Source organism: Anolis sagrei, chromosome 5, assembly GCF_037176765.1.
Source record: "Anolis sagrei isolate rAnoSag1 chromosome 5, rAnoSag1.mat, whole genome shotgun sequence".
NCBI lineage: Eukaryota > Metazoa > Chordata > Lepidosauria > Squamata > Dactyloidae > Anolis > Anolis sagrei.
In genome coordinates, this window is record NC_090025.1 from 179690116 (window position 1) to 179706198 (window position 16083).

Here is a 16083-nt window from a genome sequence, read left to right on the forward strand (position 1 = left end):
GAATCTTGTTTGTCAAAAGAAGCCATATTCTGGGTCCACCAGCAGTCTTGGCAGTGCTTAGCAGCAGATGATTAACAAAGCAACTTTCCCCTTGATTCTAGTTTAGGAACACTCTCTTGGTATAGGAACTCTCTCCCATGGTTTAGGCACCAGACTAGATTTTTCTTTCAGAAGGATTTTAATGAACCCTCAGTGGTAAATATTTAACTGTTTTTTTAAAATGTTTGTTTTTATTGCAGTGTTTTAAACTATTGTAAGGGAAGCTTTCTCCTCTTTTTGACTTGCTTTCTCCTCTTGCAAACTTTAATTAAAAGATGGAATAAAAAACTGATATGGGTTTAAAAGTTTGAAGGTGTTTGAAGGTGTAAACATTATTATGGTGAATTTGAATAAAGCCTTGTGATTCTAAACAAATAGCTAGAAAGCAAGGACCCTGACCCTCTCAATCAGGGAATGGGTACACAACCAAAATTTAAGCCAACATGCCATAAATTCCAGATTGTTCTCCCATCTGTTCTTGTTGGTTATCAAAGAGCCTTTCTCAGGGGTGAGGTATTCTGGCTTGCTTTGAACAGTGAGTATTGTAATAGGTTGGCTAGAACATAACTCACTGAAGCAGCAAGTAGTAATCACTGCATTTTAAGCGGTTTTCTCCCTCAATAGGCTTCCAGATGTGTATGGAGGGGAAATATTTTGTATTATACAATGTGGTCATAAAAATTAACTTCCATGGGTCCTATTATCTTCTGGAAGCATGTAGATGATTTATTTATTGACAGGCTGTTATGAAAAAGCACTGTTATGAAAAAGCTCATAGCCTGGCAGTGATATCTGATGTAGAAAAGAAGCACATGCTTTAGACAGAATGAATTCAATTCTCTCTCTTTTTGGCTCCCCAGATACTGGAATTCCTTGAGTAACTTGGTGGCTTCCCTACTCAACTCTGTGCGTTCCATTGCCTCCCTCCTCCTGCTCCTCTTCCTCTTCATCATCATCTTCTCCCTTCTAGGGATGCAGCTCTTTGGGGGCAAATTTAATTTTGATGAGATGCAAACCAGGAGAAGCACATTTGATAACTTTCCCCAGTCTCTGCTCACTGTGTTTCAGGTATGACATTCTTGGGTCTCATTTTATTTGAAAGAATCTAGATTCAACAACAGTGCAACATAGGCCATAAAGGTGTTATGTCAACTGAATGCAGCTGTAGATAATTACCTCCCTCAAGATTTCCTTCCCCAAAACAGAGAGAAACTAAAGTGATTCTCTTCATGGAGAGAGTTCTCATAAGAAAGGAGCCACTTTTGTGAAGAGTATACTCTATAACCAAATGTACTTGCTTTGCTTTTGCAATTGTGCATTTAGCAAGGCCTACCATGGAAGAAAGGAGGGAACACCTTTAGGCTGGTCATACTGAAATACAGCTGTAGATCAAAGAGACCTCAGTCTTCATTTGAAGGCTCAAATTTTCTCAGAGGAGGGTAGCAGGAGAAAGCAGAAACAGATCTTTTTGTGCAGAAATAGGATCTTGAAATTATAAATGAGGTTCTACAGTCCTATCTGGTAGTCCATGGCAAATGCAAGGGCATCTAGCCACCCGTATCTTGCAGTGTCAATAGAGGCTACAACATATGCCTTATTACCTCAGGGTTTCTCCAAGACAAAAGACGTTGCTCTTTATTGTAACATGCTTTCGTTGCAAGTTTTGTGCATGCTATCTAACACTGTGTGTCCCCTCCTTATTGGTGGGAATGTGTCATTTAGATCCTGACTGGGGAGGACTGGAATTCGGTGATGTATGATGGGATCATGGCTTATGGCGGCCCCTCTTTTCCAGGAATGTTGGTCTGTATTTACTTCATCATCCTCTTCATTTGTGGAAACTGTATCCTTTCCTGTTATCTTTGTGTTCTTTGGTCTTTTGAAAGGACTGTGTAGATGAGAGAAAATAAATTGCCAAAGTGAAATTTTGTAACTGAGCATGCAAGCTGGAACTATCTGACCCCTCATGCTTTTCCATTTCTCTTTCACCATATATGATCTTTCCTTGATCATATATTTGTTCCTTGGGTGCAGGTTAGCAAGTAAAAATAGCAGAGAGAAGTTTTAGCAGCTTAACATCCTGCGTTCTCACCAGTTTCTACCTAGATGGTAGTGGAGAATGGGTGTGAATGGGACCCAGTTTCTGACATGATTCAGAGAGAAAGAGTAAGATGAATATTTTTTGGGTGGAATTACACTTTAAAATGTATCTGTTCTGACTTACAAACAAATTTAACTTAAGAACAAACCTACAGAAGCTATTTTCTTTATAACTTGAGGACTACTTGTATATTAGCTTTGGATAGCATAGGGAAGGGTTAACACACCCCTGCGGCAGGCCCACAGCCAGGATTTCGATTCGGGGGCGGGGGGGGGGTTGAGTCTGAGTGAAAGAGGGTCTAGCCTAGCAAACCTTTTGTATCATTACCCCAATACCCCCATGCATATGGGATATATTGAGTATGGTGATCAGATCATGATATGAATAAACATAACAGTTTAAATAATGCACCAGTAAGGCCTTTTCGTGAACCACCATGAGAATTTCGGGGGGGGGGGGCTGAAGCCCCTCAATCCCCCCCCCCCCCCCAGCTACATGCTTGCCCTGCAGTGTTTCCTTTGCTGTCTGTGTCCCTGTTCAGAAGATTTCCCTCACTTTCTATCCTTGTGATAGTTGGATGTTGAGAAATATGGCTTGTTGTGGAAACAGGGATTGGTGATAAAGCTTCAGGTGAGTCACTTTTCCCCTGTGATGACTCTTTTAGGAGTGCATTTCCCTTCAGCTATTTGTAACTTAGGGACTGCCTGTACATTAATCAAAACTGTTGTGACTATTATTTTTGGTGACACAGGACAGGAGATCCATGTATTTGTGTCTTTGATATGCCATTAATTCAATATTAATATCTCACTTTCTTGACCATTGAAAATGGCAAGTCATACAGTACTAAAATAGATAAAACAACCACATTGAACAACAAAATATAATTCAAAATGATATTCAGAATTCAGTAAGATGGTCAAATCCAAACATTAACAAAGAAGAATTCAGTTCCCTTAATAGGATATCTGTGTAAAGGTGAAATTTTGGCGGCTTTGCTTAAGGCCTGCAGAGATGCCACAAAATTGATACTTTAGACTACTTTAAGTAAAATATTACATAATGGTAAGGACAAATTGAAGGCTTTGTTCCATCCCTTTAGTAAATTTTACATGAGAAAATGCTCAGTAAGGTTTCCTCAGGACATTTTATTGGGTGGTGAGGCTGAAAGGCATTCTAATTAACATTGCTTAATACTATTTAAGTCCCATACCAGAGAGTGTTCTGTCATGCTATTTGATACATTTTCCTTAAAGAAATATGCAAACAGATATTTTGCTGAATGTCTTTTTGGCCATTGCTGTGGACAATCTTGCTGATGCTGAAAGCTTAACATCTGCTCAAAAAGAAGAGGAAGAGGAAAAGGAAAGAAAAAAATTAGCTAGGTAAATATTTTCTTTATAATTTGTTTTAAAGCATGACTTAATGATGCTGGGAAAAATAGAAGACGATAGGAAATAAGTAAGGTAGATTGCTCATGGCCTTGAATTTCAAAGACCTAAGCATGAATGGTAATAACAGGATCTTCTGAAGGTTCTCATTCATATGAACCCCAAAAGTTAGGAACAACCTTGGCAACACATAATAATGCCATTAAAACATGTTTCCACTGTGGTTCTACAGAGTAAATGTATGTCCAAACAGCATGTTCAATAAAGTAAAGGCATGACAAAAGAACCTAAATTTTCTGTTCTAGCTCTGTGTTAGGATCATAGTAAGTGTTACAAGAAAAAGCAGGTATCCTCTGTTCATACCAGGTGTCAGGAATACTTTTTGAACCTTAGAAATGTTCTTTAATCCCTTTTCAGTGGGACAGAGTACATCAGGCGCTTTCAGAGAAATAAGTAGACACAGAGACTCCAGTACTTGGTTTTTATAATAGCTATATTGGTTACACAGATAAAGCGGAAACATCACATTTACTCAGCATTCACTCACATACATTTAACATTCATACTCCCCAGTCAGGCCTGCTGCTGGAAAAGAGAGGTGGATGTACAAAACTATATTTCTCACAGATCTGCCACAGTGTCAAAAAGGAAAAAGGTTGCCTTATGTAGCAATGTTTGACTATCCATGACTTGGTTGTATAGATAATCTTTGTCATTCAGCTCAGACCTGCTGAAGCTTCATCAATTCCAGAACAGATAGGTTGTTTAACTTCTTTAACTTACAGGGCTATTGTTTTTGACTATGTAGAGATGTGGTGTTTGCAAAAGAATTCTCAGTTCAGCAGTTCTTAACAGCACATTTCTTGCCAAAGTTCAAGTTCTTCACCTCCTTTGTTCTCCTTAATGCAGTTTTCCAGGTCCTTCAGCCTTGACAGACTAAAGTCATTAAATCCACTTATGGCCTTCCCCCTCTTGCATATTGATTTCATTTATAAATAAGTTATGCAAACAGGCCTGTAGCGAGGGGGTGGTTTTAGGGGTTCAACCCCCCCTCCCTGAAATGTTTCAGATTTTTTTTTTAAAAAACCTGGTTTACTCATTCATTTTAACTGGTTAACCAAATCCCCATGCTAAGTCTATGAGATGCAAAAAATTAAGAGTCCCTCCAGAACTGTAAGCACTATCTCAAGCAAATATTGACAATTTATTCACACTGTCATTACTTGCAGCAATAGCCGATGTAGTGAAGCAACCAAGTCGGGTGTGTGTGTGTTGAATGTTCTCATTAAGGAGGCCAGACTTGGTGGAGGTGGTTGACAGGGGTGGAGCTGCAGGCTATTGAAAGTTGCTCTGCCCCCTGCTGTGCTCTTTGCTTCAGCGTGAGCTAGGAGGCAGGTTTCACCCCCCCCCCCCCCGGCCGAAATTTTCAACCCTCCCCGAAAATTTTCAAACCCCCCCCCCCGAAATTGTCAACCCTCTCCGAATTTTTTTTCTTGCTACAGCCCTGTATGCAAATATTGTAAAGTATCTTCTAATGTCATTTATATAAATATCAGTTTCTTAAGCAAAAATACATTTCCACAAGATCATGATAAGTAACAAAATCATAATCACTACAATTGAATAAATCATTACAAGCTAGCCATTGAGACAAAAAAGTAGGGAATCATGCTTGTTCATAGTAACTCATGGAGCCCTCTGTGGTGCAGTGGGTTAAACCCTTGTGCCAGAAGTTCGAATCTGGGGAGAGTGGGTTGAGCTCCCTCTGTCAGCTCCAGCTCCCCATGCGGGGACATGAGAGAAGCCTCCCACAAGGATGGTAAAACATTCCGGTGTTCCCGGGGTAATGTCCTTGCAGATGGCCAATTCTCTCACATCAGAAGTGACTTGCAATTCTACAAGTCGCTCCTGATGTGAAAAAAATATAGTCATTCATATGACTAGAATTGCGTGTGTGTCATAAACAAGCGGATACATTAGGGACCAGAATTTCTCGTTGAAGAGCAGAAGGGCTGGAAAGATTATTATTATTATTATTATTATTATTATTATTATTATTATTATTGGAGAAAGAACTTTTATTCTAAAATGATATTTACTGAAATTCTCCTGAACTTTATCAGCCAGCAAAGCATTTATTTCTATTTTTCTCTGTTAGTGTTTATACGTAGCATCATTATGTAGCCATTTGAGTAGTCTGAACTAGGATTGGGGACATTTGGCTTAGAACTTAAAATAATTTGGGGGGGGGAGCTTTTTTCCTCATTTTAAAAAGATCTGATTCTCTAGAGAGATCTGAAAGTCTCTCTAGAGAATCAGGGGCTCCGCTGAGCTGCAAATCTTTCTTTTTAATGGGTTGTTATTGTCAGTTCCTGTGAGAAGGCATTCTTCTAAGCACACTCCCATGCAGATGTAGTAGACATAGATCCATTGGCATTTGTAAGGTGAGCAGAATTTTTAAAAGATGGAACCCGTGGGCTTTTTATATGATGGCCGATTGGAAGTTATGTAATGGAAAACACTGTTTGTATGTCATGACACATACATTTTTTTTGTTTTTTGCTGAATTGTTAGGACTGCTAGTCCTGAAAAGAAGCAAGAGCCCGAGAAGCTGGCTGTGGAGAGAGAGACAAAGGAGGAGAAAATAGAGCTGAAATCAATCACTGCTGATGGAGAGTCTCCGCCTTCTAACAAGGTTTGCTGTTTGCTACCACACAGCTTGCTCTGATCATCTTTATGAATGAATGAATGAGTAACATATGCTCCCTTATGCTTCCTCCCCTCTTTCTGCCAGAGCAATATAGATGAATATCAGCCTAATGAAAATGAAGAAAAGAATCCCTATCCTACTACAGAAGCACCAGGTAATTAGCTGCCCTACTGACACAGTCTTTTCCCATAGCACAGGAAGCTGAAGCTCAAATGCCTAAGGCAGTTACAGTTGGATCACAGAGATACACATCACCTAATGAAAGGTCACTAGCTAGTATTATTACTCTTGACAGAGTGGAATGATTTCTTTAGCTATTCTGCAAATGTTTTTAGCAGTTTCTCAGCTGTTGTAGTTTTTAACGTTAGAAAAATATGTGTATTTTATCATGCTTTATTTTATACATAGTCTGATCAGACACAGGTCCGCAGTTTGGGAGTCCTCCTGGACTAGGCACTGAACCTGGAAGCCCAGGTGTTGGTGACCAGGAGGGCGTTTCATAGAATCATAGAATCAAAGAGTTGGAAGAGACCTCATGGGCCAGCCAGTCCAATCCCCTGCCAAGAAGCAGGAAAGCAAGAAGCGGTTGCACAATTAAAACTTGTGTCCTTGAGAAACCAGGTCTGGTCATAGTGGTACATGCCTTAGTTACATCCTGTCTGGATTACTGTAATATGCTCTATGTGGGGCTGCCTCTGAAAAATGTTTGGAAACTTCAGATGGTCCAAAGAGCTGCAGCCAGGTTGCTCACTGGGGCTGGCTACAGGGAGCGGACAACCCTCCCCCCCCCCCCCCCCCATTGCAGCAGCTCCACTGGCTGCCAGTCTGTTTCCGGGCACAATTCAAAGTGCTGGTTATTACCTTTGAAGTCCTAGATGGTTCAGGTCCAGGCTAACATCCTGCCCAAGGAAGCCAGAACAGTCCCCTCCCTGCTGTCCTTCCTGCAGCAGGCTAAAACCTTTTGATTAAGACAGGCTTTTAAAGATGAAGGTGTTTAAGAGCAATTCAGAAAATGCTGTGGTTTTTAGCTTTATATATGTTTTAATGATTTTTAACTGGGATTTTTAAATACTGTTTATATTGTTTTAATGTTTGCGTATTTGTATATATTAAATTGTATGCTGATGCTTTTGGTTTAAGCTGCTTTGAGTCTCCTGCAGGAGAGATGAAGCAAGGTATAAATAATAATAATAATAATAATAATAATAATAATAATCAGAGCATGACAAAATGAATCATATGAATTATTATTATTATTATTATTATTATTATTATTATTATTGAGCAAACATGCTCCCCTGAGGCAGGCTGTTCTGTTTTGCCATCTGCTTCTCTTTCCCTGGAACTCAACAAAAAAGCTCCTGTTTTATAGCAGATTTCCTATGAAGCAGGTGATATGGTAGTCCTTTGTGATATTGTCATTTTTTCTAAGGAGAAGGCAATGATTTACAGTATCATATGCTGCTAACAGGTCTATGAAGACAGCTCCTGTAATCTGCTCCCTTTCAAAACTATCTTGTATATGCTGAGTCAGGTTCAGCACTTGTGATGTGCAGCTTTTGCCTTTCCTGAAACCAGCTTGCTGTGGAATCATACATGGGTCTATTTTTCCCACAATTCTATGCAAAATAAGTCTCTCCAGAACTTTGTAGAGACAAGGAGATTGGTCTATAATTTTTTGGATCATTGCGGTCTTTGCCAGATTTCTAAATGGCTATGACTCTTGTTTTCCTCCAGATTTTAGGGATCTCACAGGATGCAGTGCAGTTGTTCATCAGCTTCTGCAGCCAGTACCTTGCATTTGGGCCAAAGTTCTTAATTTGTTCCATCCATAGATCATCCAGGCCAGGTGCTTTGTCATTTTTACATTTATTAAGAGCTGTCTCCAATTCGGTAGATGTAAAAGGCTCATGAAGGTTGTTTTTCTAATTTTCTAGTTGTCTGACTATTGGTTTTCTTCCTAGTTTGGTGGCAAGGTTGGGTTTCCCATTCTCCAGAAGTTGATGCGCTATCTGGTCTGCCTTTATGTTGGCATGGGTATTCGTTTGTGAGAGATCATTGTCTTAATAGCCTCCACACCTTCTGACTACTCCTGTCCATATCGACTTCTGTTATCAGCTTTATCCACTGTTCTTTCTTGGCTTCAGAGATGGAGGACAAAATACTCTGTATCGCCTGAAGAGTTTGCTCACTAAATGGATTTTCATTGTGGAGCCTGTAATAGTCTTCCAACAAGGCAGCTGTATCAGGAGTAATGCCCTGAAGGTAGTATGTTCTGCAGCCTCTCAGTATAGAAGCCAGTGAGCAGATTTTTACTATTTTGATAAAGCGCTCGTATTCCTCAGGGATTGGGGTGACCGATATGATCTTGTCATCTAATATATCTGAAAATTTAGACCAATCTGCCTTTCTGAAGTTGAATCTGTGTTTAAATCTAACTTCCTGAGGCCTTACAGTTGGGAACATTTGGCATACCATTGGCCAGTCTGTGTGTTTGGTATTGGTGGTCCCACTGATTTAGTGCTTTGCTGCACAATGCTGTCACTCACAAATAGGAAGTCAGGGTAATATCCTCGATGCCATCTCCCACTGTTGTAGGATGGTGGGAGCTTATTATAAAAAATAAATTATAGTTTATGCAGTTCAGCCCAGGAGAGGACAGCTTCTCCATTTTTATCCTCCTGAGCATAACCCCATATGTGGCTATGGCAGTTAAAGTCACCAATTACTGCAGCTCTTTAGTGCCTATCAAAGTTTGCAGGGGAGGAGAAACAAAATGCTTCATTCGGCACAACCTGGGGATCAGAACCAGATACAGTGAAGACATCTGCCCTTGTGCTTTGCTACTCTGCTGCTAAATACACATGCCCAGTATGGAATACATCGCACCTTGTTAAAACAGTGGGTGTGGCTCTTAATGAGACATGCCGCATTATCACAAGATGTCTATGCCCCACACCATTAGAGAAATTATAGTGTTTATCTGGTATTGCACCACCTGACATCTGTTGGGAAGTAGTAGCCAATACTGAAAGGACCAAGGCAGTGACATCTTCAGGCTGTCCTCTGTTCAGATATCAGCCAGCATGCCAACGGCTTAAATCAAGAAACAGCTTTCTAAGATTGAGAGAGATACTTGCAGGAACACCTCAGCAAGCAAGAATCCAAAAGTGGAAGATTAATCAGTGGCTGAAACCAGATGAGAAACTCCCTCCTGGGCACACAGAAGATTGGGTGACTTGGAAGGTGCTGAACAGGCTGTGTTCTGGGACCACAAGATGCAGAGCTAACCTTAAGAAAGGGGGCTACAAAGTGGAGTCCACAACATGCGAGTATGGAGAAGAGCAAACCACAGACCACCTACTACAATGCAACCGGATCCCTGCCACATGCACAATGGAGGACCTTCTCACAACGACACCAGGGGCACTGCAAGTGGCCAACTTCTGGTCAAAGGACATTTAGTATAATGCCAAGTTTTTAAATTTTGTTTGTGATTTTAAATACATTTTAACTGTACCCTCAACTCACTTCTAACATGATAAATTATTTGTCTTACCTGCCTCTTCTCATGGCTCAAGGGCATAGCTAAAAACACTGGAAACATATATTTATTTATTTATTTATTTTATTTACTTCATTTATACCCTGCCTTTCTCATCCCGCAGGGGACTCAATATATGAAGCATTGTAAGCATCCCGTTAAATACACATATTAAAATGTATTTCCATACAATATACATATTAAAATATACAGAGCAAAGATTGAAACACAAGACGCGAGTTTAAAATTCATGTTTAAAAGTGACTGGGTAGGCCTGCCAAAAAAGATATAATTTAAAATACTTCTGAAGACCTAACAGCTCATTTAACTGTTGGAGCTCTTCTGGCAGGTCATTCCACAGTCATTGGGCAGCCAATGAAAAGCTGTACAGAAAATGTGAATAGTAATGAAAACCAATGTGCTTCTGAATGCAAATGATTGACCTAAAACCAAGCTAGATATTATGTAAAATTCTTTGTTACATATCCTTCTATGTTACATGTTTTGTTGGTTTTGCCTTAACTAAAGTAGGCTGGCTATCCAACAGCTGGGACAATGAGCATTCTTAATCAAATGGCCCTCTGACCATTTTCTAGGTGAAAATCATCCCTTATGGGTGATTTTAAACTTAAAAATGATTAGCTGGAAGGTTAAACATTAACATTTAAAATGTAAAATTTAATGTAATATCAACTTTAGCTCTTAAAAATTGCTTTTATGGAGCCACATCTAGGAGGGTGCCTTCTACATATGCATCTAATATTTCCAGTGACTTTTATTTATCTCAATTTATCCACTTAGCTATCTTTCAACATGATGGGGTCCTTGTCCTTATTAATAAACCAAGTCTGTGTTTAGTGTGGGTAATGTATTCTCATCCAGTCCATCTGGAACAACAACTGCCCTTAGACCTTTCCTGTTATAGTTTCCACATTTGGGAATTCGAAGATGTCCTTCGAGGTCCAGCCTTTTGCTACATTATTTTTCATTGTGTATCAGCTGTTCCACAGTCTTTGTTGTTTTGTTTTTTTACTCAAGGGGCTTTTTTTTGACAAGGATCTCTGAAAGATGGGTGAACAGTATGTAGAGAGGAATCTGTTAGCCCATTTTCTAGAAATCCTTTATACTCATCTCAGCTCTGAAAACACATTGCATTGTTACCTGCTTCGATTCTCTTGTTTAGACATTTTTGCTACCATATCCAAAAGGATGAGGAAACAGTTGGCTCTGAAATCTTATTTAGTCCATACTGTGAAATTTGTCTTATAAACACAGCTGCCCTTATATTTGTAGCCCTTACTTGGATTTGGATGGTCAGTGGGAATCTTTACAAATAGATAACTAGATGACGTTTTACTTAGCATTAACTAAACATTTTCTCCACTGAAACAGATCCATGCTTTAACAGGTTTCCATAGTCTAAACTCGGTTTATTTATTGTATTTGGCATGATTTATGTCCTCCAATAGTTGGATGTATGGCACCCTCCATGATAATTAAAACAGTTTCCAATATATAAGACGTGGTAACTAACATTAATGTTAAATTAAGTATATAAAAAAAACAATTACAGCTTTTAAAGTATTTTGGAATTAAAGTCAGAGACAGAGAGTCAACATAGTATAATGGTTTGAGTGTTATACTAGGACACTTTGAAAGCAGAGTAGGAATCACCATTTGACCTTGAAAATCCACAGGACGACCTTGGGCAAGTCTCACACTCACAGCCTCAGAGAAAAGCAAAAGCAAATCTCATTTGGACAAATTCTGCCAGGAAAATCCCATGGTAGGTTACCCAAAGGGTCGCCATCAATCAGCAATGACTTGAAGGCAGACAACAAAAATAATCCCGGAGGGATGAAGATGATGAAGCCTATATTTGACTTGACTGTTTAAGATCTTAATTAGATGTAGTCTTTTCTTGTGACATTTCTTTCTACTTTAGCTAACTAAATGCCCTGGGAGGCATCCACAATTGTCATTTTCTTCTTCCGTGAACCTTTTAAGACTAAATCAGTAGTGAGCTGACTTGAAATAATGTGTCTTGAGCAAAAATGGAAAGACTATTAGAGAATATTTGAAAATATTCAAAAAAATAGTTTAGCATCTCAACCCTGAGAAGGAGAATTAAAAAGAATCTTTGAAGTGTGATCCATTGTGTTGTTAACATCTCGCTTCACTAATGAGAATTTATCAGAAATGCGTTCGACTTTGCACACACACGCACACACGGTTCCTTCATTTATAGAATATCCTCTCTGGAATATGGAGTTATGTGCAACAAAAGCTGACTTCCACATATTAGCTGCTACTTGTTCACCAGATTCTCCTCTTTTCAACTTAGCAGAGCCCATCTTCTACACTTCCAATATTTGATGGGGGTGAAATAGGTCCAGACTCATCATGTGCTCTGCTCAGTCTTTTATAAGCTCACATTGGCCCAGTTTTCTTATTAATCCCTTCTGCCACTACATTTGATGTTTTAACTTCAGGCTGTAGTGCAGATTCAAGATCCCTCCAGCAGCAAGCCCTCCAGGCATTCATGCAGTTCTGCAGCCAGCTTCCTTTCCTCTTATAACTAGCAAGTTCTGTTCAGTAGGAGAATTGTGATGATAATGTTGTTGATATTGTATCTGTTCTGAACAGAGGAGGTGCTAATTTCACAGTCTAAATTTAATGGAAGACAAAAGATTGGGCTCTTTCACTAAAGCAGAAACAAGTATTATAATCATTCCTAGCTTTCTGACTGGAAGATAATGTCAAAGGAAAATTTAAAAATCTCAATCAGCCTTATCACCATCAGTCATTAGCAGCACTAGTTAGTAGTAAATTCAAAGGTATTATGTTTAGGTCACATGATTTGTACTGCATGATTATGAGCCAACAGGTTGTCATTCATTTCAATACTAAGTTAATCATTCAATGTACCAGGATTTAAATGGTATAATGATTATCTGGATCCGGCACAGTCTGGTTTTAGGCTGGGATGCGGAATTGAAACAGACTTGGTCGCCTTAGTGGATAATCTCTATAGGGAACTTGACAGGGAGAGTGTGTCCCTGTGGTTCTCCTGGACCTCCCAGCGGCCTTTGATACCGTTGACCATGGTATCCTTCTGGGACGCCTCGCAGGAATGGGGCTTGGGGCACAGTTTTACAGTGGCTCTGGTCCTTCCTGGAGGGTTGTTCCCAGAAGATTTTGTGGGGGACACCTGCTCGTTTTGAAGTTGGATGTCATCTGTATGCAGTTGATGTTCAGCTCTCTTACTTCTTTCCACCTCCTACTAAGGAGGCTATTCAGGTCCTGAGCGAGTGCTTGGCAGCTGTGACAGTTTGGATGAGGGCGAACAAATTGAAATTGAATCCAGACAAGATAGATGTACTCCTGGTCAGTTGAATGGGGTTACACTCCCCCTGAAGTAACAGGTTCGCAGCTTGAGAATTCTCCTGGATTCATTGCTGAGCCTGGGACCCCAGGTTTCAGTAGTGACCAGGAGAACTTTTGCACAATTAAAACTTGTGCAGCAGTTGTGCCCGTACCTTGAGAAGTCAGACTTGGCCATGGTGACCCACGCTCTTGTTACATCTCATATGCACTCTGCATGGGTGCAATGCACTCTACATGGGGTTGCTTTTGAAGACTGTTCAGAAGCTTCAAATGGTCCAGTGGGTGGCAGCCAGGTTTCTAACTGGAGCGGCATACAAGGAGCACCCAACCCCCTGTTATGCAAGCTCCACTGTCTGCCAGTCTGTTACTGAGCATAATTCAAACTGCTGGCTTTAGCCTATAAAGCCCTAAATGGTTCTGGCCCAGTTTACCTGTCCAAACTTATCTCCCTCTGTAATCCACCTTGGAGGTTAAGATCTTCTGGGGAGGCCCTGCTTTCAGTCCTGCCTCCGGCACAGGCACAATTGGTGGGGATGAGAGATCAGGCCTTCTCAGAGCTGGCCCCTTGGCTATGGAACTCTCTCCACAGCAAAATCATAGCAGCTCCCTCTCTCCTGACCTTCAGGAAGAAAGTAAAAAACTGGTTATGGGGCCTATCTTTTGGCTAGCAAGTTAGTGCAATATGAGTATATGTAATTGTGAAATGACTAATAAAATGGCCTTGAATTTGACTCTGGATGATGTGATTTTAATTAATTGTTTGAATATTGCTGCTGATTTTCGGTTTTAATGCATATGTCTATTTTTACTGTATATATGTCTGTATGTATGATGCATGCATGTATGTATATGCATGGCATCAAGTTGCTGCCTTTTTGTAAGGCAACTCTGAGACACACTTGGGGTGAAAAGGGCAGGATATAAATGTAGTAAATAAATAAATAAGAGAATTGCAGAAATTGCTGTAATTAGTTATTCTTTGCGCATTCCTTGTTCAGTATGTTTTTTCTTCAAATTTTCAAAGCTTTTCCAACACTGTTGATCAGAAACCTACTTTTTAGGACTAAAATGTTGACCCTCATATATCACAACATTACACATTAAATAAAATCATTAAGTTAAAATCCATTTAAAAACATTATTAACAACCATTTAGCCAAATCCAATCCAATTCAGCATCCCAAGACTTTGTCAGAGCCTGTCCATTGGCAGTTCACATAAACATTGCAGTCGCTATCAAGCTTGTTCCCCAGATGCTTGGCCCCAGAACCATGATTTAAGCTTCTTCCTGAAGGAGAGGAGGGATGGAGCTGACTTAATCTCTCTGGGGAGGGTGTTCCAGAGGCAGAGGGGCCACCACCGAGAAGGCCGTCTCTCATCCTCGCCAAATGTGTTTGCAAAGATGAGACCGAGAGCAGGGCCTCCCCTGACAATCGTAAAGTCCGAGGCAGGACGTAGAGGGAGATAAGTTCGAAGAAGTAAGCTGGGCCGGAACCATATAGGGCTTTATACGTCAAGACCAGCACACTGAATTGTGCTTGGAAATGGACCGGAAGCCAGTGGAGCTGACACAACAGATACATTTTCTGTGTGTAAAAAGTATCCTGTCATGTTGTGTCAAAACCACTCCTGGCTTCTGCCAGTGTTTAAAATCCTCAAAATGTTCTTTCAAACCTTCCATATCTCCCCACAGACCACTTATCTGCATTTCTTTCTTGGGGGTAAACATAGATCTGCACAGTGCCTGAAGCTCCATTTTTTTAGAACTTGAATCAAGAGTTTCAGTCTTTATTTCTGGTTTCTGTCCTGAATTTTAAGAAAGCAACAATTTCAATAATTTATTTTCATCACTTGTTAGAGAAATGTCATTCCCTGTGGGGTATTATTCGCAAACATCAGTGACCTCAGAAAGAAAGAAGAAAGAATCCAAGACACCCAGTACATGCAGATTCACAGAGATGGAAGAAAACAGTGACTAATTTGACCAAAAACTTTCCCACATAGTCCTTTTGAGAATATGCTATACCCGGAATCCATAAAAGTTTGTATTTATTTACAGTATTTATATACCGCTTTTCTCACCCCTAGGGGTGAGAAATTCTGAGGACACTGGCATGTCTAAGGCTCATGACACCAACGGTCCATCTAATCTAATCTTGTGTCTCAAGGTATATGTTGTGGGAAGCTAAAGGTAGGCTATGATCATTAGCCAATGATCTGTGCCCCTCCCCCAACTGAATGTATCCAACACTTCAAATAAATTAAGGCAAATGGGGCTGGTACCGGGGCTAGTCTATATAAATAAAAATGTAATGTTTGTTTGTGGGATTAACATAACTCAAAAATCACTGGACGAATTGACACCAAATTTGGACACAAGACACCTATCAGGTCGACGAGTGACCATCACTCATAAAAGCACTGAAAAACACAACAGAAGAGACTTAAAAGCCAAAAAAAACCATTATAACGCATGCAAAAAACCACACATATATATACACACAAACACATATATACACATATACACAAATATATTCACACACAAAACACATATACACAAACTGGGGCACAGCAAGACGTGGCAGGGAATGGCTAGTATTACATAATTTTAAAATAAATTAAAATGAAATGGATTTACCAAGAGTAAATAAACTTAAAATTTTTAATTTCTTGGCTCTTACTTGCTTAATGGTATAGCACTCTGCCAGCAGAAAAGTACAGATGGAACTTCGTAATCCTTGGTGAACTGATACTCTCCAGTGTACCATAGAGAAGGATCACTGGTGTCCATAGTCATGATGTGTTGTCTTAATTGAGGGAGGTGGTTACACTTTTTTCCTGCTTTTTTAGTCACTGAAAAAAATGGGTTTGCTAGGAGGCAATTATCCATTTTATCCCGGGAAAGGGAGGA

The 16083-nt window shown here is 39.9% G+C and overlaps 1 protein-coding gene across 15 annotated transcripts in view; it reads left to right on the plus strand.

Moving 5' to 3' along the window:
• The window catches only part of CACNA1C (calcium voltage-gated channel subunit alpha1 C), a 527762-nt gene that overhangs the window by 410077 nt on the left and 101602 nt on the right, over positions 1 to 16083 (plus strand). For all 15 annotated transcript variants that reach the window (XM_060776701.2, XM_067469287.1, XM_067469279.1 and 12 more), the window contains 5 exons: positions 900 to 1107; positions 1762 to 1882; positions 3411 to 3525; positions 6106 to 6226; positions 6326 to 6395. In XM_060776701.2, coding sequence (XP_060632684.2) covers positions 900 to 1107; positions 1762 to 1882; positions 3411 to 3525; positions 6106 to 6226; positions 6326 to 6395 — 635 coding nt within the window. The remainder of the gene's footprint in view (positions 1 to 899; positions 1108 to 1761; positions 1883 to 3410; positions 3526 to 6105; positions 6227 to 6325; positions 6396 to 16083) is intronic.